Raw genomic sequence first — 22,911 nt, forward strand, 5'->3', positions numbered from 1 at the left:
TCGCCCCACCCTTTCTTGTGAAAGACTGAGCATTTTTTGGGAAGCTGTTTTTATACCCAATCATGGCACCCACCTGTTCCCAATTAGCCTGCACACCTGTGGGATGTTCCAAATAAGTGTTTGATGAGCATTCCTCAACTTTATCAGTATTTATTGCCACCTTTCCCAACTTCTTTGTCACGTGTTGCTGGCATCAAATTCTAAAGTTAATGATTATTTGCAAAAAAAAAAAAGTTTATCAGTTTGAACATCAAATATGTTGTCTTTGTAGCATATTCAACCGAATATGGGTTGAAAATTATTAGCAAATCATTGCATTCTGTTTATATTTACATCTAACACAATTTCCCAACTCGTATGGAAACGGGGTTTGTAAGTGCATGTTGCTGTGATGTATTTTTGCATCATTTGATTTCTGTTTCAGTGTACGACGACATCGTTCAGCATTATCTAGCGCTATGTGAGGTAAGTGATTGGTTTTTCTTTATTGTACGAAGTTAATTATTTTTATATAGCGCTTCTTCTCTAACTCAAAGAGCTTTTACATTGAGAGACCCATTATCATTTACACCCTTGTTAGTGGCACTCGGGGCAAGGTCGGTGAAGTGTCCTGCCCCACGGCAGTGACTATACGCTGGATTCGAACTGGCGACCCTCGTGTTTCTGGCCGGCCGCTCTACCATCTGAGCCATGCTGTTAAGTGCTTGAGCGTTCATCGGGTCACAGAAACACCAACATCAATTTAATACGTGTCTTTATTGAAATGCGAGGTTACAATTTTCCCATAACACTGGCACACTTGAAACACTTCAACAGCGGAATACAAAAGTTATTCAAAAAGAAAAAGTACAACACTGACATCAGCCTAAGAGGAGGAGGAAGCGCTTATTGACGCGTGCTAATGAATTGGTGTCAGTTTACGTTATTAGCGAGTGGAGCCCTCAGGAAATACGATGAAAGTAAAAGACATGTATACATCCATTATATATAAAGAATCATACTGTAAATATACAGTACCTTAAATGTTTTCAAGCCACATATATAAATTGTTATATTGTTGATTGTTTATCCTAAAAAGATCTTTAACATTTAACCTGAAATTTCACTTCATTAGTTCTGCACCTTTGTTTCAACAAAAAGTCCACTCTCTTGCCAGTTAATACAAACGTGAAAATTAGTCCCAGTAGTGTCATTGTGCCCGACTACAATTATGCATTTCTTTTATTTCTGCCGCCGATGAAGCGCACTGCATAAGAACTTCTCTCCATTTGGACTCCGAAGTAGGAATGAAACGTGTTTTTAACGTCGTAAGCGTTAGCATGCTCCAGCGGTCTGTCGAGTCTTTGCGCGCAAGCGCACAAAGGCCGACGTTGCTGTACGTGTAAACATAGCCACAAAGACCCCCTATTGACCTCCCCTCCCCCCCCCCCCAAACACACATGCACCAATCTCCTTTCATCAAGACAGTACGCATCACATTAAAATCAAATTTGGCAGGCAGGCGCATCACATTAGCGGTACTTTTATTTTGAAAGGTGACGTTGTCTCTTTCCCCTGTGAATGCAGCTAAATCTTCATTGATATGATTTTAATAAGTGTGTATCTATAAATCTTTCCTTACCAGATACATATTCAGTAATCCTTCGTTTAGCGACTTCTTTATGAACATGGTCAATTAATGTCTGCAAAGTAATAATTATAAATTGGAATATGTTCATAGCTAGAGCATCAAAACATGTTTATGATGTTCTAAGTGTAGACATGAAAAAACGCCATTCTAATCCAATATATTAATGTAAGGCTGAGCCAATCAGTAGCCACGATACTGAACAGCATGCTCTGATTAGTTTGGTCTCATCCAGTGGCCAATACCTGCACTTGTCTCTTTCAAAAAACAAACAAAATTGTGGCTAGTTGAGCAACAATCGTGTTCCCATGTTTAGTTTTCACTAAGTTTTACAACCGTATTTTTCGGACTATAAGTCGCAGTTTTTTTCATAGTTTGGCTGCGACTTATACTCAGGAGCGACTTATGTGTGAAATTATTAACACATTACCGTAAAATATCAAATAATATTATTTATCTCATTCACGTAAGAGACAAGATGGATAAGATTTCATGGGATTTAGCGATTAGGAGTGACAGATTGTTTGGTAAACGTATAGCATGTTCTATATGTTATAGTTATTTGAATGACTCTTACCATAATATGTTACGTTAACATACCAGGCACGTTCTCAGTTGGTTATTTATGCCTCATATAACGTACACTTATTCAGCCTGTTGTTCACTAGTCTTTATTTATTTTAAATTGCCTTTCAAATGTCTATTCTTGGTGTTGGGTTTTATCAAATAAATTTCCCCCAAAAATGCGACTTATACTCCAGTGCGACTTATATATGTTTTTTTCCTTCTTTATGTATTTTCAGCCAGTCCAACTTATACTCCAGAGCGACTTATACTCCGAAAAATACGGTAATTGGTTTTTACCTAGTCTGCACTTTGTCTTTGTTATTATTATTATTATTGGCTTTTATCTAGTTTGCACTTTGTATTATTACTATTATCATTATTATCGACTCATCTTTGTCTTATTCTTTTTATTTTCCTATTTTAATGATGTTGGATCTGTGGTGTTGTTGTTGTTGGGGACAAGTGTTGTAAATTAGCTTTGGCTACAAACACTATGATGCATACATTGGATAACTCTTTCAGATGTCTATGTTTCTGTATATGTCCCTATTTCAAATAAACCTATATATATATATATATATATATATATATATATATATATATATATATATATATATATATATATTAGGGCTGTGAATCTTTGGGTGGCCCACAATTCGATTCAATATCAATTCTTGGGGTCACGATTCGATTCAAAATCAATTTTTTTTTTTTAATTCAACACGATTCTCGATTCAAAAACGATTTTTTTCCCCGATTCAAAACGATTCTCTATTCATTCAATACATAGGATTTCAGCAGGATCTACCCCAGTCTGCTGACATGCAAGCAGAGTAGTAGATTTTTGTAAAAAGCTTCTATAATTGTAAAGGACAATGTTTTATCAACTGATTGCAATAATGTAAATTTGTTTTAACTATTAAATGAACCAAAAATAGGACTTATTTTATCTTTGTGAAAATATTGGACACAGTGTGTTGTCAAGCTTATGAGATGTGATGCAAGTGTAAGCCACTGTGACACTATTGTTCATTTGTTTTTATTTTTATAAATGTCTAATGATGATGTCAATGAGGGATTTTTAATCACTGCTGTTGAAATTGCAACTAATTATTGATAATATTCATTTTTGTTTCACTACTTTTGGTTTGTTTTGTGTTGTGTTTGTGTCTCCTCTCAATTGCTCTGTTTATTGCAGTTCTGAGTGTTGCTGTGTCGGTTTTGGAATTGGATTGCATTGTTATGGTATTGCTGTGTATTGTTTTGTTGGATTGATTAATTAAAAAAATTACAATAAAAAAATAGATTTTTTAAAAATGAGAATCGATATTCGCACAACAATTCGAATTCGAATCGATTTTTTTCCCCCACACCCTAATATATATATATACTACTGTAGAATTGATATCTTTAGTTCATTTAGCATTTGTAATGCTTTAAAATGCTTGATTTAGGCCAAACTATGCTTCTAAAAAAAATGGACCCCCCCCAAAAAAAATCAGTGTTAGAGGGATGACTGTGTATCGTAATGTATCGCAGAATGATATCAGTGTTTGATATACAACAGTATTAGAAAGTGTATCTACACAACATATGTGTTGTTATGTATCGCAGATGTTTTTTTTCTTCCAATATCCTCCAAAAAAAAGCGTCATCTGCAGTGTTTTTGGTCTACTTGTTTTTGTCAGGGTTACAAATAACACCTTACGCAAAACACAAATGTCCACTGCAGAGGACGCTGGCTCTCAGTAGGATGTACTGACTATCACGTAATCGCTGTATCGCGATATTTGCGGTCTTAAGTGAAGCCAATCCTGCCAAATTTCATCTCGTCTGAGGCCTACCGCGGCGCCGCCTCCTTCAAGCGCTGACAAACACGAGGCGGGCGGAGTAGATGAGGTCGGCCAGGTAGAGGATCAAGTTGACGGCCGTGAGCACCGCCACCGCCATCAGCTTGTCCCACACACACAGGCCCTGCGTGTTGCCGCAGCTGGACGGCCGCTGCTTGTTCCCGCCGTGCTTGGGGTCAAAGTTGAAGATGGGCCAGACGATGGTGGCCGACAGGTAGAGGAGCACGGCGAGCAGGGCGTAGGCGGACAGGAAGCGGGCGAAGGGGAAGGGCAGGCAGCCGGTGCACTCGCCCACGCAGAGCAGGATGACGGCGGCCGACAGGATGAAGCAGATGCAGTAGACGGACATGCAGTACTTGAGGGCGTCGTGGCGGTCGTACAAGACGGGGTCGCTGATGAAGACGAAGATGATGCAGGCCACGAAGGTCTCGCACACCTTGAGCAGGCCGGGGGCGGTGGCCATGTAGCCCGCCACCTCGCCCGGGCGCGCCTTACTGATGCTCACCTCCGTCATGTAGGCGATGGTGGCCAAGCAGGAGAAGACGGTGGACACGATGCGATAGTCGCGCACCTGGCTTTGCCCCATGGAGCCCTTCAGGTAGTAGAGAGGGAAGATGATGGAGGCCGACAGGCACAACAGGGCGGCGTAGCAGGCGAAGGTGATGGGGAAGTTCTTCCAGGACACGGGGGCTCGGGTCTGCAGGCCGAAAAGCTCCACCAGCAGCACCAGCACGGTGCCGGCGAAGCTGAAGGCCCAGCAGAAGATGCACCAGTCGCCCGTGCCGTGGTACAGCCGGCCGCCGTGGACCGCCACGGAGAAGGCCACGCAGGAGAAGATCAGCGCCGCCAGGCGGATCCAGAGGAGGGGCGTGGAGTGCAGGACGATAGCCATGTTGGAGGTGACGCCCTCAGATGTCGACCAGTAGACGTTCCGGTAGATGAACCTGGGAGGACACCAACAGCTATTAGGAAACTCTTTGATCTACATAGGACTGCTGGAGAGGCTCAGGTTCGATTCCCGCAACGTGCAAGGCACCTAACAGGCTGTCTTCACTCTTTTCAGCTCAGTGGACTTGTGGTTAGAGTGTCCGCCATGAGACTGGCAGGTCTCATGGCGGACACATATACACTATATACACTAACCCATGCATTTTTAGACATCATATTTTTGAGCACTTAATAATAATAATAATACATTTTACTTATAAGGTGCCTTTCTGGGCACTCAAGGACACCGTACAAAATCAAAACAATAAAATAAAATTGGATAAAAACAACAACAAAGATACAAACCCTGTTTCCATATGAGTTGGGAAATTGTGTTAGATGTAAATATAAACAGAATACAATCATTTGCAAATCATTTTCAACCCATATTCAGTTGAGTATGCTACAAAGACAACATATTTGATGTTCAAACTGATAAACATTTTTTTTTTTGTTGCAAATAACCATTAACTTTAGAATTTGATGCCAGCAACACGTGACAAAGAAGTTGGGAAAGGTGGCAATAAAATGGGACTCATTGCCATACTTGCCAACATTGAGACCTACGAATTCGGGAGATGGGGTTGAGGGGGGCGGGGTTTGGTGGTAGCGGGGGTGTATATTGTAGCGTCCCGGAAGAGTTAGTGCTGCAAGGGGTTCTGGGTATTTGTTCTGTTATGTTACGGTGCTGATGTTCTCCCGAAATGTGTTTGTCATTCTTGTTTGGTGTGGGTTCACAGTGTGGCGCATATTTGTAACAGTGTTAAAGTTGTTTATACGGCCACCCTCAGTGTGACCTGTATGACTGTTGATCAAGTATGCGTTGCATTCACTTCTGTGTTTGTGAAAGCCGCATATATTATGTGACTGGGCCGACCTGCTGTTTGTATGGAGGAAAAGTGGGCGTAACGACCGGTTGTAGAGGACGCTAAAGGCAGTGACTTTAAGGCACGCCTCCAATATTGTTGTCCGGGTGGAAATCAGGAGAAATTCGGGAGAATAATTGCCCCGGGATATTTGCAGGAGGGGCACTGAAATTCGGGAGTGTCCCGGGAAAATTGGGAGGGTTGGCAAGTATGCTCATTACCTCCCTGCTTGGCACTCAGCATCAAGGGTCGGAATTGGGGGTTGAATCACCAAAATAATTCCCGAGCGCGGTGCACGCTGCTGCTCACTGCTCCCCTCACCTCCCAGGGGGTGAACATGGGGATGGGTCAAATGCAGAGGACAAATTTCACCACACCTTGTGTGTGCGTGTGTGTGTGTGTGTGTGTGTGTGTGTGTGTGTGTGTGTGTGTGTGTGTGTGTGTGTGTGTGTGTGTGTGTGTGTGTGTGTGTGTGTGTGTGTGTGTGTGTGTGTGTGTGTGTGTGTGTGACAATTGTCGGGACTTTAACTTTTTTAACTTTAACTTTTTGCTGCTTCAGAAAAACAAAACAGAGGGAAAAAAAAAAAGATATATATATATCAATGAATCAAGCAAAATAAATCCGTATCGGTTTATGTATACCGGCTTGTCATTATCATCCATTATCATATGTTATACTTGTTCTGAAATTGTCATGTATCTATCAAATCTGCTGTTGAAACTTGAACTATACAACCAACATTAATAACCAACATATAAGTTGATTATAAATTAGGGGCGGGACCTGGATAAGCATTCTTGCTTTTTTCCCGTATCCCTTTTCGGTGGGTGAATGTCTGTCAAATTACAAAGAGTGATGAAGTGTTGCTATATATGTCTGTCTGCCGGAATTAATAAATACATTCAACAATTCAACTCAAATTATGCTTATGAAAGGATGAAATAACATAATGCATGGTCATAGAAGACCACAATGCCTCCCATGTGGCAAGTCAATCATCACAAAGAAACTTTGGCAAAAACCGGTGTTTCTTTTAGATTTCCTGTTTTATTTCAGCAATGTTTATAGTTACAGAGGACGCTGGTTATTAGGAGCAGGGGTGTTGAGGTGGAGGGGAAAGTGGGAATGTTCTACCAGGCTACCCTAGAAGTTTTTTTCTTCTGACTTTTTTAAAGTACCAATGATTGTCACACACACACAAGGTGTGGCGAAATTATTCTCTGCATTTGACGCATCACCCTTGATCACCCCCTGGGAGGTGAGGGGAGCAGTGAGCAGCAGCGGTGGCGGCACCCGGGAATCATTTTTGGTGATTTAACCCCCAATTCCAACCCTTGATGCTGAGTGTCAAGCAGGGACATTAATGGGTCCCATTTTTATAGTCTTTGGGGGTTTGAACTCACAACCTACCGATCTCAGGGCGGACACTCTAACCACTAGGCCACTGAGTAGTAGTAGTTTTAAAGCCGCTACTTTTTCCCAATCTTTGAACTCTACAGTTTATAAAACTGTGCAGACATATTATTGGATTTTTTTTGCAAACTGCCATAATGTTTTGTATTCAACATTTTTTTTTTTTTTTTATAACACCAACAGAGACACTGAAAAGGTGTGTTATTGTTTGTGCTATGACACTATCTTTCGGACGGGTTCGCTCACTGTACTTCCTGTTTCGTGCCTTGAACTGGAAGTATAACCGTCCATTGGGTCTCTGCTCCAAAGGATTCTTCATTCATCACTCCTAGCAATGTTTGTTAATTTTACTATATAAATACAACGATTCATACTTATTAAACCGTCCCATGTGTGATGTCTTTAGGAGTGCTATCATGCATGTTTGTATTTGCTATTGTAATCTAAACAAGCTTGCGTCGTTAGCATAAGCGAATATACAAACATGTTTAGAAGTGGCCGGTATTATTAACGTACAATGGCATTATTTTTGTATTGTTTCAGTTTCGTAAATTCCCCAAAACGTCCCAGTGGAGTTATTAAACCTGTTTAGCTGATTGAAGAGCTAGCTTCCGCGGCTCGTGGGTCCATGAGGATGACTTCTATTTTGTTTGATCAGCCGTTATACTGCCGCGTGACAGGCACTGTTTGAAAACAATTAAGGTATGTACATTGTGTTAGATGTAAATATAAACGTAATACAATGATTTGCAAATCATTGTTTTCCGTTTATATTTACATCCAACACAATTTCCCAACTCATATGGAAACGGGGTTTGTAAATAAACCTTTACAAAATCCTTTGTACCGGTATTTCTCTTTGGCTTATAGTCCAGTGCAGCTAACATATGTAAAACTATTTATTCTATAATATTGTGTGTCTGGCTAAAAGGGGAACTGCACATTTTTTGGAAAGATTTTTAATTTTTTACTTTGGACTTACCGCGGGCCGGATTTTGGACGCCGGCCGTAGTTTGGGAACCCCTGAACTACAGTATCTTTTTTTTTTTTTTGAAATATTCCAAATAGAAAAAGTTAAGGGGAAAAGTTATGAAGAAGGTAATAAATATAGCTTACATTAGTCAGTCTACCCCAGGGCAGCGGTGGCTATGAAAGTAGCTTACCACCACCAGGTGTGAATGAATGATGGGTTCTACATGTAAAGCGACTTTGGGTACTTAGAAAAGCGCTATATAAATCCCAGGTATTATTATTATTATTATTATTACATTACTTACTGTTCATACATGACTATTACCTACACCGCCACTAACCCATGCATTTTTAGACATCATATTTTTGAGCACTTAATAATAAAAATAATAATAATACATTTTACTTATAAGGTGCCTTTCTGGGCACTCAAGGACATCGTACAAAATCAAAACAATAACATCAAATTGGATAAAAACAACAACAAAGATAGATAAGATAAGATGATTACAATGAATAAGCAGTCAGGAATAGATGTGTTTGAGTCTTGATTTGAAGAGGGATATTGAGTCCAAATTACAAAGGTCTGGTGGTAAAGAGTTCCAAAGATGTGGGGCAGAGCTTAACAATAACTTAACAATCACAAATGCCCACTACTGCCCACCATGGCTCGGCAGTCCTCAAGCCTCAACTGTATGACTAAATATGGTCATAACTTCCTCTAACGGATGTCATTTTTGTCCCGTGTCGTCATCTCTCGCACTGTATAAACCAAAAAAGATACGCGGTGTGTTCAGCACACAAACCACGTTTGGGCGTGGCGGCGGCAGCTATAAATCCGACATGTCCCAAAACGGGGACGATAAAATCAGAAGTAACACGCCTCCCCCACGGAGGGGCACCGTCTCGCTGCCTCGCTGTAGCCGTGGGCTAACACACAATGACGGGATTGTGATGCTTGTGAATGGTGAAAGCCTGCGAAGACAAATAATGACTTCTCTGTATTCACGACACATTTACATCTGCTTAAATCATCTTGTTTCTCCCTCTCCTCGCTTCTCTCCCCGGCCTGATTTTTTTTTATGGCTCTTCTGCAAGTCATTCCTGCAAGTCTTGGCTGCCTGGCCGACATTCCTCCATGTTCATGTCCTCGGAGGCGGGCGTGACGCGGCGCCTTCCATTGACCCCTCCGCGTATCTATCAACATGGACTGCCTCGCTTGGTCCGCTACCAGCGCCCTTGACGCTTTCAGGAAATATACACCGACTTTATTCAAATAGAACATTACAAAACCGTGCAGGCTTTCAAGTTTGCAACACTGACTTGAGTTTTCTGGCGTTTTCAAGGTCTACTTTTTACCGAGACATGTCAGCTGCAACAGTAGGGAGTGTTTTCCGTGAAAAGCAGCCAAGTGGAATGCTCTCGAAAGCGCCACAAAGTTATGCAGTAAAAGTAAAAAATAGCAGATTACTGCTAGGCCACGCCCACTCTACTTTAGGGATCCGCCCTCTTCCACCCCCACATCCCCCTGGCTGCGAATGCCGCCAACACTCGCATAAATAAGACACCACCCAGCTGCCCGCCGTAAGATTTACAGTCAATGAGACTCTTCTACTAAAATCTGTTTATTTTTCACCGGCATGATGACGTCACAGTTTCCTTGCCGCTTTCATGGCGGCGTGTTGATCTTCCTATAGGAGATGTAACCCAGCTGGTTCGAATCCCTGTGCCATTTTACCGCATTCTGCGCAGGGAGCCGAACTTCGGTCGTTCATATTGAGAGGCGAGCGTGCTGACCCCTGGGCTAAAAACCCACTCTGGCTGGACCCTGTTACAGAGACAGGATGTGGTTTTAGGTTAGGGCAAGGGTGTCAAACTCAGTTTAGATCGGGGGGCCACATGGAGAAAAATCTACTCCCAAGTGGGAGTAGATTGGTAAAATCACGGCACGATAACTAAAAATAAAGACAACTTCAGATTGTTTTCTTTGTTTAAAAATAGAACAAGCACATTTTGAAAATGTACAAATCATGATGTTGGTTTTTTTTTAACACTTACATAGTATTCTATCTTTATTTTAATTTTATTTATTTTATTTTTTATTAAATCAACATAGAAAAAAACACACGATACACTTTCAACTAGTGCATCAACCCAAAAAAAACCTCCCTCCCCCATTCACACTCATACACACCCACTCACAAAAAGGGGTTGTTTCTTTCTGCTACCAATTCTATCTTTATTTGTCGTTATTTATACTTTCTGAGTAAATTATGTGATAATGTTCATCAGTCAACTCATTGGTGTTAATTTCAATCCATCAAGATAAAAAAATATATCAAAATAAAATTACAGGATGTTATTTATGTAGTTTGCTCATTTTCTTCTAACATCATGTGTTTTTTTTATTGTTTTTTTTACATATGTAGCACATTCTACAAAGATACAAATAATTGGTGTTGCGACATCTAGTGGACACATTTAGAACAGCAGTTTTATTAAAAAATGTTGGCTCATTTTTATACTTGGCAAACTCATCTCACGGGCCGGATAAAACCTGTACGTTTGACACCCCTGGGTTAGGGCACAGTGTTCTTGTTTTCCACTAACCCTTACCCATACTTGCCAACCCTCACGAATTTTCCGGGAGACTCCCGAATTTCAGTGCCTCTCCCGAATTTCTCCCGATTTCCAGCCGGACTTAAGGCACGCCCTCTCAAGGTTGGCAAGTATGGGCAGCCATGCTCCCGAATTTCTCCCGCTTTTCACCCGGACAACAATATTGAGGGTGTGCCGTGATGGCACTGCCTTTAGCGTCCTCTACAACCTGTCGTCGCGTCCGCTTTTTCTCCATACTAACAGCGTGCCGGCCCAGTCACATATTGTATGCGGCTTCTGCATTCACACGTAAGTCACTGCAAGACATACTTGGTCAATAGCCATACAGGACACACTGAGGGTGGCCATATAAACAACTTTAACACTGTTACAAATATGCGCCACACTGTGAACCCACACCAAACAAGAATGACAAACACATTTCGGGACACAACATAAACACAACAGAACAAATACCCAGAACCCCTTGCAGAACTAACTCTTCCGAGACGCTATAATAACAGCTCGAAGGGGAAGGGGTATGCTGCCTGCACCTCAACCCAGCCCCCCCCAACCGCGCCCCTGCAACCACGCCCCCCCAAACCGTGGCCCCCATCTCCCGAATTCGGAGGTCTCAAGGTTGGCAAGTATGCCCTTACCCTACTAAACATTTTAGCTTGATCATTGCTCTTTATTTTTCTCAAGCTGTCTTCTCCTTTGAAAACCTTTTTGTATTTCCCATCGACAGAACGTTCCGCGAGCGCAGCACTACGCCACAAAGCGACGTGTTAGCGTCGGCATTTTCCGAACCAAGTCAAACCGTTACTCAGCACAAAAACTTGTCGGTTTCACATTGTTCAGACATTTTTCTGCGAGGAGATCAAAGGCTGCAACGTTAAGGTTTCACATTGTTCAGACGTTTTTCTGCGAGGAGATCAAAGGCTGCAACGTTAAAAGCGCCTCGCCCACAATGCGTCGTCTTGCTCGATGGCTACATGCTGGCATACGTGCTCTCATTGAACAAATCTGGTGTACTTACTGTTGTGTCTTCATTTTGAAATACTGTCAGGAACTGCCCTGAAATAACAGTGTTAGTGTTGCCGGAACAGAAATGTTTGATGTCTCAGTTTAAAGGAGCTTTTTCTATCTGGAAAGCCTTTGAGCTGCATTATGATATCATAGGCTTTTATGCGCCATAGTGCAGCCCATTTTAAAGTTAAAGTTAAAGTACCAATGATTGTGACACACACAGGTGTGGCGAAATTATTCTCTGCATTTGACCCATCACCCTTGATCACCCCCTGGTGGGTGAGGGGAGCAGTGAGCAGCAGCGGTGGCCGCGCTCGGTAATAATTTTTGGTGATTTAACCCCCAATTCCAACCCTTGATGCTGAGTGCCAAGCAGGGAGGTAATGGGTCCCATTTTGTTTATAGTCTTTGGTATGACTCGGCCGGGGTTTGAACTCACAACCTACCGATCTCAGGGCGGACACTCTAACCACTAGGCCACTGAGTTGGTATTTTAGGCCCACGCCGAGCTTATAATACATAATAATAATGTACATCACTTGGACAGTGGATGTCCATAGTATCTCCTTCGAGCTGCTTCTCTGTCAAACACACCTTTGGCAGCTTCTCAAAATCTTCATGGATAAATGTCCACCGTTTGGATAGCATTTCAACATTCTTGCCTGGCGTTAGACGCATTCTGCTTTAGTATGGTGCAGACTAGCATTGGTACGCTCAAATTGCTTCACCAAGTTATCTAGCTTCGCGCTCTATTGTTGATTTTTTTATTCATTCAATGAATATCATCCACCTTCTTATTTCCCATTGGTTGGAAAAACAAAGTTATGTCCATGTACACTGCTGCTGGAATTTTAATTTTCCTGAGGGAACTCTCCTGAATGAGTCAATAAAGTACTATCTATCTATCTATCCATCTATCTATCCATCTATCCATCCATCCCTCCCTCCCTCGCTATAAACTAATGCTAGTGAGTAAGACCCGATGTTTTGGGCGGATATAACGGTGTTAACCACGGCTTTGGCAACTAACAGCAGGGAGCCTTGGGACTCAAATTTCTGCTTGCAACCTAAAGCATAACAATTAGCCGAGAGACGGCGCTTATCTCAAAACACTCTTAAGTTGAGGTACCACTGTAAATTAAATAAGAGCAATCATTTAAAAATAGACCAATTACCGTATTTTTTTGGAGTATAAGTCGCACCGGAGTATAAGTCGCACCTGCCGAAAATGCATAATAAAGGAAAAAAACATATATAAGTCGCACTGGATATAAGTCGCATTTTTGGGGGAAATTTATTTGATAAAATCCAACACCAAGAATAGACATTTGAAAGGCAATTTAAAATAAATAAAGAATAGTGAAGAACAGGCTGAATAAGTGTACGTTATATGAGGCATAAATACCGTGCCTGGTATGTTAACGTAACATATTATGGTAAGAGTCATTCAAATAACTATAACATATAGAACATGCTATACGTTTACCAAACAATCTGTCACTCCTAATCGCTAAATCCCATGAAATCTTATACGTCTAGTCTCTTACGTGAATGAACTAAATAATATTATTTGATATTTTACGGTAATGTGTTAATCATTTCACACATAAGTTGCTCCTGAGTATAAGTCGCACTGCCGGCCAAACTATGAAAAAAACTGCGACTCATAGTCCGAAAAATACGGTAATTAAATACATAAAACACTAAAGTAAAATGAAAGCAATAAAAGACACAGATGGCCACATGACTCATGCCAAGTTGAAAGCCAGAAAGAAAAGTTTCAAGACGAGACTTTCAAACTTTCAACTTTGGGGGCCATTTTGAGATGAGGTGCAGGAGCATTCTATAATTTAGGGCCCACGACGGAAAAGGCCCTCGGGAGCTCAATGCGCAAACTGCAAAGTAAATATGGATGAGGTCCGTGATGTACGTTGGGACTGGTTTGAAAATTGTAATATTCTAAATTTAAATAAATAAAATATATATATGCAATAAGATAATAATAAAAAATACTTTGGGGCCTGTGCGTTAAAAGCTTTAAAAACAAACCATACATTTTTCTTATTCATTCTAGAACGAATCAGGAAGCCAGTGCAAGGAGGTGAGAAATAGAGGAGATGTGCTCACTTTTTTTGTTTCCTGTTAACAGACGAACTAACAGTGGGCGTGGCAGTGCGTCATGACCTATTCCAGTGTAAAGTGCACTACAGTTATTTAGTCATGACAGAATAGTGTTCCTAATTGTTGAGAATAAAAAAAAAAAAACGATTGGATTTTGGCGTTAAATCCTTGTCTTTAATGGTGCCATGGTTGGTGGCTGAGGGACGTATAGTTCTAGAGGGTGCGCAAGTTCAACACAGGATGGGTGTGACCGAGCAACACAACTTCAATTTACCCCTCATTAAGCTTTAAAAAAATATTAGTCAACAAAGCCCTGACATATTGGGGGGTTATGGCCATTTTCAGAGAGTGGCAAGTATATTTGGCCGTCATCTGTATCAAAATAAAAGGAAATGCTAAGCTTTTTAAACATTGAGTGTAAGGTAAAGAAGGAAAATGATTGGTTGAAGAATTGACTCTACAATAAGGAGGGTTTGGGGTGGGAAGGACAAAGTGGAGTTTGCCAAACTTTCAAAAGGGTATGATTTGATTTCAGGGCAGTCCCCCGTTAGCCACAACTTCCAATCAAGATAAAAGAAATGATCAACTGTACAAATGTCTTTTTTTAATTGCCTATATTTATTTAAATACAAATTATATATGTATAATATATATATGTATATATATATATATATATATATATATATATATATATATATATATATATATGTATGTATGTATGTATGTATGTATGTATGTATGTATGTATACATATATATGTATGTATGTATGTATGTATGTATAATATATATATATATGTATGTATATATATATATGTGCGTATATATATATATATATATGTATTATATATATATATATATACATATATATATATATATATATATATGTATGTATCAAATCAAATCAACTTTATTTATAAAGCACATTTAAAATTTACCACAGGGGTAGCCAAAGTGCTGTATGTATATATATATATATGTATGTATGTATGTATGTATGTATATATATACATATATATATATACATACATATATATGTATATATATATATATATATATATATATATATATATATATATATATATATATATATATATGTGTATGTATGTATGTATGTATGTATGTATAATAAATAAATAAATGATACATGCTTATATACTACAGTACATTACCCTGAAGGCTTAGGGCTTTAGACTGGAATGGGAAATATATAGGTCTGAGCTGCGGGAGGACAACAATTGTGCCATTTGATCAATAAATAGTTCATATATTGTGACACGTTGTACCTGCTTTGTCTACACAAAAAAACACACATAATTTAGACAGTAGATGTGCGCGTTTAAGGGCTGCTCAGAGACAAATTTGATTATCATTGCGGGTATTAGACAAAGTTGTGAGGCCGCGCATAATTATTGGGGATTGGTTGAATTTGTGTGAATTGGTGCGGTCATTAGGTTGCGAATTGTTTAAAACGAGTAAAACATCAACACTATTTGTTTTCCCATTTTTGTTGCAATCCTGCGTTACAAAGAACACTTAAACATTGATAACAAATTCATCAAGCTAAGCTTGGCTAAGCTACAAGCTACAAAAAAAGAAAATGGACTGTGAACCCAGGCCAAAAAAGAAAATACAGAGAAAATACAACAACCTGGATGAATGAGAACATCCCTACAGACGGAGAAAATCCATAATGATTAGTTGGTGTTCGTGTGATGATACACGATTGGCTAAGGTTAGGGCAAAACATTACGTGCTGGCCTATCAGAGGCAGGATAAGGCGAGTCATCGAAACCAGTAAGCATCACTCATGTCACATGACGACGAGGGAGTCAGAGACAGAGGGACGCTACAAGCTGACAACTAAAAACAAAAGTAGTAATAGTAATGGACCTTTATTGCGTCCATTGGTACACTCTCAGTTACATTAATATTATACATGTGAGCCCATAGATAGAAATGTCGTTAAATGTAGCTTTGATGTAGCAAGCTACTTTTGCCGTGTAGCTTGTAGTGTAGCTAGCTACAATTCCCCAGAGATAGCTTACCCTGTAGCATAGCTACATTTAATCAAGAGTAACTTGTAGTTTAGCTTACTACATTTTCCTAGTAGCTTGTCCATTACTGTTAGTTAGTTAGTTAGTTGGTTAGTTAGTTAACATCATAACTTAAAACAGAGGTTCTCAAACTTATTTTAACAAGTCTATGGACATTCTCATTCATCCAGGTCTTTGTAATCTCAGGGCATTCAATCGATCGCAACTGGACTGTTTGGTTTGTCTTAGAAAACGTTTCGTCTCTCATCCAAGGAGGCTTCATCAGTTCATGCTCATAAACTTAGATTGGTCAGATCTAGTCTTAGAATAAAATTGGTCAGATCTAGTCTGATCAATTCACCAAATACACCTCAGAAAAAACTTGGCTCTCCAAGTACCACCATAATGGCCAACATTAAAATACATTAGCCTAGTAGGCCTAAATATTGATTAAAAACAAGGCTGAGGTTTTATTTAACAAGTATATTTAATATTTTTAGCCACTGTAACATTACATCCAGTTTGAACAGTAACACTGTATTTGAATATTTAATTAAGTGATTTCTTGGCATACCAGTAGGCGGTGCCCATGTACCACTAGTAGTGCATGCACCACAGTTTGAGAATAACTGACTTAAAACATTATGGGCATATTTTCATGAAACTTTCAAGAATTTAGATAAGGAACATTTGATTGAAATTATAGGTTGATCCGGCTCATTTCTACCACGTTACCTTATGTTACTTTATGTTACCGAATGTTTACGTTACGGAGATCAACATCTGTGTGTGTTTGTGTGTATATGCTAGCATCCCAGCCACCATCCGCAGAGACAAAGCGGAGACTGATAAAATTGTTCACTCCGTTTCTTCAATTCCAAGCCTCCTCGGTGGCCTTGTGGTTAGAGTGTCCGCCCTGAGATCGGTAGGTCGTGAGTTCAAACCCTGGCCGAGTCATACCAAACGCTATGAAAATGGGACCCATTACCTTCCTGCTTGGCACTCAGCATCAAGGGTTGGAATTGGGGGTTAAATCACCAAAATGATTCCTGGGTGCGGCCACCGCTGCTGCTCACTGCTCCCCTCACCTCCCAGGTGTGGAACAAGGGGATGGGTCGAATGCAGAGGGTAATTTCACCACACCTAGTGTGTGTGACTATCAGTGGTACTTTTTTCCCCCGCTATAGATAGCTCATTTTGATGAAACTTTCTGGAAATGTCAGAAATGGGATATGGAAAAAGTGCTAACATTTTTGGGCTGATTCAGATTACTGTCTGGATTCAGAATTTTCTTTAAAAAAATAATTTAATATATTTTTTGTTTTAATATGGTTTTTGTAGGAGGACAAACATGACACAAACCTCCCTAATTGTTATAAAGCACACTGTTTATATTAAACATGCTTCACTGATTTGAGTATTTGGCGAGCGCCGTTTTGTCCTACTAATTTTGGCGGTCCTTGAACTCACCGTAGTTTGTTTACATGTATAACTTTCTCCGACTTTGTAGGACGTGTTTTATGCCACTTCTGTCTTTTCTGTCTCATTTTGTCCACCAAACTTTTAACGTTGTGCATGAATGCACAAAGGTGAGTTTTGTTGATGTTATTGACTTGTGTGGAGTGCTAATCAGACATATTTGGTCACTGCATGACTGCAAGCTAATCGATGCTAACATGTTATTTAGGCTAGCTATATGTACATTTTGCATCATTATGCCTCATCTGTAGCTATATTTGAGCTCATTTAGTTTCCTTTAAGTCATCTCAATTCAATTTATATCTCATGACACACTATCTGTATGTAATATGGCTTTTAATTTGTTTGCGGCTCCAGACAGATTTGTTTTTGTATTTTTGGTCCTATATGGCTCTTTCAACATTTTGGGTTGCCGACCCCTGCTCTAACCAGTGAGTATGGCAAAACTGATGGCATATTTTCCGTGTGTCCTCCCTTTGCCAGAGACTCATCAGCCACTTGGCTGCACAGACACACCTTCACTCCCCATTCCCAGATGACCCCCCAGGGAGCCTCACCAACTTGTTTACATTAGCTCCATTAGACACCTTTTTAAATGCAGCGAAGCACGCTCGGCTGCAAAGATGAAGGGAGCAATGGGAGGTGAAAAAGGGGGCAGGAAGAGACCCCCCCCCCCCGAGGAAGGTCCTGCTGCAGGGTGTGTAAGGGGAAGTCGAGGGTGGGCAGCGAGAGAACTGGAAGGGAGGAACCCGGGGGAAGCCCTGAGTTGGGCCACATGAGCGACACACACACACACACTTATGTTGTAAGGAGGTGATGGAGTGAATAGCTGAGTGGTGAGTCACCATGGGGGCCCCTTCCCTTTCAGCGCCCTACTCCCCCTCTCCCACGTTATTCCATGTAAAATTTTCCAGTTTACTGATGTGTTCCAGATGTTTGGCTCCCACCGAACCACTTTTTTTTTTTTTTTGTCACTTTGGCCAACTTCTTTTCACTTCTCCTTTCTTTCTTTCTTTCTACCCCCCCCCCCATCTTTCAGGCCACAAATCACACGTCACGTCTCGCCACGCCAAATATGTGGCAGGGTAGTCATGGAAATGTCCGTCCCTTTCCTCTAGGAAAAAAAAAAAAAAAGGTGGCGGGAAAGGTGACTTTTCACATGGAAAACATGCAAACAGACACGGAGAGTGGGAGGGGGGCCCAGGGGGGGGGGGTACTTCCCCAAATGGACATGGGCTGAAAATAGTTGAGACGTGCAGGTCTCTGGGCTCAGGACGACAAACAGGACGTGACAGGCGGGGTCATGTGCTTTGGTCGCCAGGGCAACACGAGGGCTAACCTAATTTCATCCTTAATTCACTTAAACATACACACAGGCCTTGTTGGAAGGTTGTTCCATGCAGGGTTTGTGTGCAGGGAGGAATAAGCTGAATGTGCACTTAGAGAGACCGCCACATGACGCTAAATAGATCCTTCCCTGGAACTAAGTCTGCACGTTTTATTGGTTTGTTTTTTTTATGGAGGGGGGAGGATGGCGAACTCCAAAGTTTGTGCTGAAAAAAACTCAATATCCTCAAAAAAGGCTTTAAGTTTGTGTTAGTTTGTTATGCTTTGTGCATGTTGACAATGCAACAAAGTAAATAATTGTATTCTTGTGTGTAAAATGTCCATGTGTTGCAGATGTTCATTCATTAGGAGAATATTGGGAGGTGGGTGTGCCGCCTGCCGCACCCTACAGCCATCACACACACACACACACACACGCACACGCAAACACACGCTTAAATTCAATTTCTTCGACACACACCCACCTCCCTGCATATTAAAACTACAAAACACACGCGAAAAGACAGTGTAATATATCCGATTTTTTTTTTTTTTAAGTACCACAACTTGTCAAAGTCGAACTTTCCACGCTGAAAATACGCTGGTATGAAAAGGAGTCGTGCTAAAAAGCTAATGTTCCGTCAGACAAGATGCAACAAGTTCTTTACCTCGTGTGCTGGGCTGCTGCAGAGTCTCACACAAACATCCAGCGGTGAAGAGTCTCACAGAGAGAAGAGCAGCACTCCCACTTGACTTCCTCACCAAAACACTCCTCCCCTCCCAGACCACCAAATTAGGCATCAAATGTCTGCACCGTTATTCACATCTGTACATGCACGGCCCGCCTTCTACTCCTCCTCAACATCCTCCCTCTCCTGCTCTGTGGTCGCCCAGGAGACTGTTAAAACACACACAATGTGCGGTGCACAACTCTACCACATTTACAACTTTTCATTCACTCTCAAGTGCACTTACTTGTTTCCTCTCCTCTGCAATTATTTTGCTTTTAAATCCATGACAACACATGCACACTCCCAGGCCACTAAAACAAAATAAAAAAAGTAAAAATCTGATTATTTAATCATTAAATGGGTTGTACATGGTGCCCCTAAAGTCTGAACTTAAAAACCCCGTTTCCATATGAGTTAGGAAATTGTGTTAGATGTAAATATAAACGGAATACAATGATTTGCAAATCCTTTTCAACCCATATTCAACTGAATGCACTACAAAGACAAGAAATTTGATGTTCAAACTCATAAACTTTATTATTTTTTTTGCAAATAATAATTAACTTAGAATTTCATGGCTGCAACACGTGCCAAAGTAGTTGGGAAAGGGCATGTTCACCACTGTGTTACATGGCCTTTCCTTTTAACAACACTCAGTAAACGTTTGGGAATTGAGGAGACACATTTTTTAAGCGTTTCAGGTGGAATTCTTTCCCGTTCTTGCTTGATGTACAGCTTAAGTTGTTCAACAGTCCGTTGTGGTATTTTAGGCTTCATAATGCGCCACACATTTCCAATGGGAGACAGGTCTGGACTACAGGCAGGCCAGTCTAGTACCCGCACTCTTTTACTATGAAGCCACGTTGATGTAACACGTGGCTTGGCATTGTCTTGCTGAAATAAGCAGGGGCGTCCATGGTAACGTTGCTTGGATGGCAACATATGTTGCTCCAAAACCTTTATGTACCTTTCAGCATTAATGGCGCCTTCACAGATGTGTAAGTTACCCATGTCTTGGGCACTAATACACCCCCATACCATCACAGATGCTGGCTTTTCAACTTTGCGCCTATAACAATCCGGATGGTTCTTTTCCTCTTTGGTCTGGAGGACACGACGTCCACAGTTTCCAAAAACAATTTGAAATGTGGACTCGTCAGACCACAGAACACTTTTCCACTTTATCAGTCCATTTTAGATGAGCTCGGGCCCAGCGAACCTGACGGCGTTTCTGGGTGTTGTTGATAAACGGTTTTCGCCTTGCAGAGGAGAGTTTTAACTTGCACTTACAGATGTAGCGACCAACTGTAGTTACTGACAGTGGGTTTCTGAAGTGTTCCTGAGCCCATGTGGTGATATCCTTTACACACTGATGTCGCTTGTTGATGCAGTACAGCCTGAGGGATCGAAGGTCACAGGCTTAGCTGCTTACGTGCAGTGATTTCTCCAGATTCTCTGAACCCTTTGATGATATTACGAACCGTAGATGGTGAAATCCCTAAATTCCTTGCAATAGCTGGTTGAGAAAGGTTTTTCTTAAACTGTTCAACAATTTGCTCACGCATTTGTTGACAAAGTGGTGACCCTCGCCCCATCCTTGTTTGTGAATGACTAACCATTTCATGGAATCTACTTTTATACCCAATCATGGCACCCACCTGTTCCCAATTTGCCTGTTCACCTGTGGGATGTTCCAAATAAGTGTTTGATGAGCATTCCTCAACTTTATCAGTATTTATTACCACCTTTCCCAACTTCTTTGTCACGTGTTGCTGGCATCAAATTCTAAAGTTAATGATTATTTGCACAAAAAAAAATGTTTATCAGTTTGAACATCAAATACTGTGTGTTGTCTTTGTAGCATATTCAACTGAATATGGGTTGAAAATGATTTGCAAATCATTGTATTCCGTTTATATTTACATTCAACACAATTTCCCAACTCATATGGAAACAGGGTTTGTATAATATACATATTAGGGCTGCATAACGATTAAAATATTTATTTGCGATTAATCACATTTTGTTCGTGGTTTACTTATAATTAGTCAAATTTTTCGTCTTCAATAAGTGTACGTTAAACAGATAATTTTTAGGTTTTTAAGATGATTTGGCCTTAAATCTATATTGCGATATATATACTGTGTATATATATATACACAGTCGTGGTCAAAAGTTTACATACACTTGTAAAGAACATAATGTCATGGCTGTCTTGAGTTTCCAATAACTTCTACAACTCTTATTTTTTGTGATAGAGTGATTGGAGCACATACTTGTTGGTCAAAAAAAAATATTCATGAAGTTTGGTTCTTTTATGAATTTATTATGGGTCTATTGAAAATGTGAGCAAATCTGCTGGGTCAAAAGTATACATACAGCAATGTTAATATTTGCTTACATGTCCCTTGGCAAGTTTCACTGCAATAAGGCGCTTTTGGTAGCCATCCACAAACTTCTGCTTGAATTTTTGACCACTTCTCTTGACAAAATTGGTGCAGTTCAGCTAAATTTGTTGGTTTTCTGACATGGACTTGTTTCTTCAGCATTGTCCACAAGTTTAAGTCAGGACTTTGGAAAGGCCATTCTAAAACCTTAATTCTACCCTGGTTTAGCCATTCCTTTACCACTTTTGGCATGTGTTTGGGGTCATTGTCCTGTTGGAACACCCAACTGCACCCAAGACCCAACCTGCGGGCTGATGATGTTAGGTTGTCCTGAAGAATTTGGAGGTAAACCTCTTTTTTCATTGTCCCATTTACTCTCTGTAAAGCATCAGTCCCATTGGCAGCAAAACAGGCCCAGAGCATAATACTACCACCACCATGCTTGACGGTAGACGTGGTGCTCCTGGGATTAAAGGCCTTACCTTTTCTCCTCCAAACATATTGCTGGGTATTGTGGCCAAACAGCTCAATTTTAGTTTCATCTGACCACAGAACTTTCCTCCAGAAGGTCTTATCTTTGTCCATGTGATGTCAGGTGAAACAAAAATTTATAAGAGCATGTATGTTTTTTGTGACCAACAAGTATGTGCTCCAATCACTCTAACACAAAAAAAATAAGAGTTGTAGAAATTATTGGAAAATCAAAACAGCCATGACATTATGTTCTTTACAAGTGTATGTAAACTTTTGACCACAACTATATATATTTGAGGTTATTGTGGTTTATCCGTTATACAGCGCTCAATACCGGGGTAGAACGGAATATATGTTGGGTCAGGAAAAAACACAGGCTATTTCATCCCCTGAAGAGCAGGGAAACCTGCGAAACAGGCTTGTAGGGATAAAATAACCTCTGTGTTTT

At 40.6% G+C, this 22,911-nt stretch overlaps 1 protein-coding gene across 2 annotated transcripts; it reads right to left on the reverse strand.

The window, feature by feature from the left end:
- Positions 1-737: 737 nt before the first annotated feature.
- Positions 738-19,674, reverse strand: myadmb (myeloid associated differentiation marker b). 2 transcript variants are annotated; one of them, XM_061978995.1, is made up of 2 exons: positions 19,540-19,674; positions 738-4,988 (listed from the first exon to the last, which is right to left on the reverse strand). In XM_061978995.1, exon 2 carries the CDS (start codon positions 4,934-4,936, stop codon positions 4,055-4,057), a length of 882 nt encoding a protein of 293 aa, XP_061834979.1. In that variant the 5' UTR covers positions 4,937-4,988; positions 19,540-19,674; the 3' UTR covers positions 738-4,054. The 2 variants fall into 2 exon arrangements, with proteins under 2 accessions (XP_061834979.1, XP_061834977.1); XM_061978993.1 differs by lacking the exon at positions 19,540-19,674 and adding an exon at positions 11,921-11,995.
- Positions 19,675-22,911: the final 3,237 nt, after the last annotated feature.

This window comes from Nerophis lumbriciformis, linkage group LG19, assembly GCF_033978685.3.
Source record: "Nerophis lumbriciformis linkage group LG19, RoL_Nlum_v2.1, whole genome shotgun sequence".
NCBI classification, from domain to species: domain Eukaryota; kingdom Metazoa; phylum Chordata; class Actinopteri; order Syngnathiformes; family Syngnathidae; genus Nerophis; species Nerophis lumbriciformis.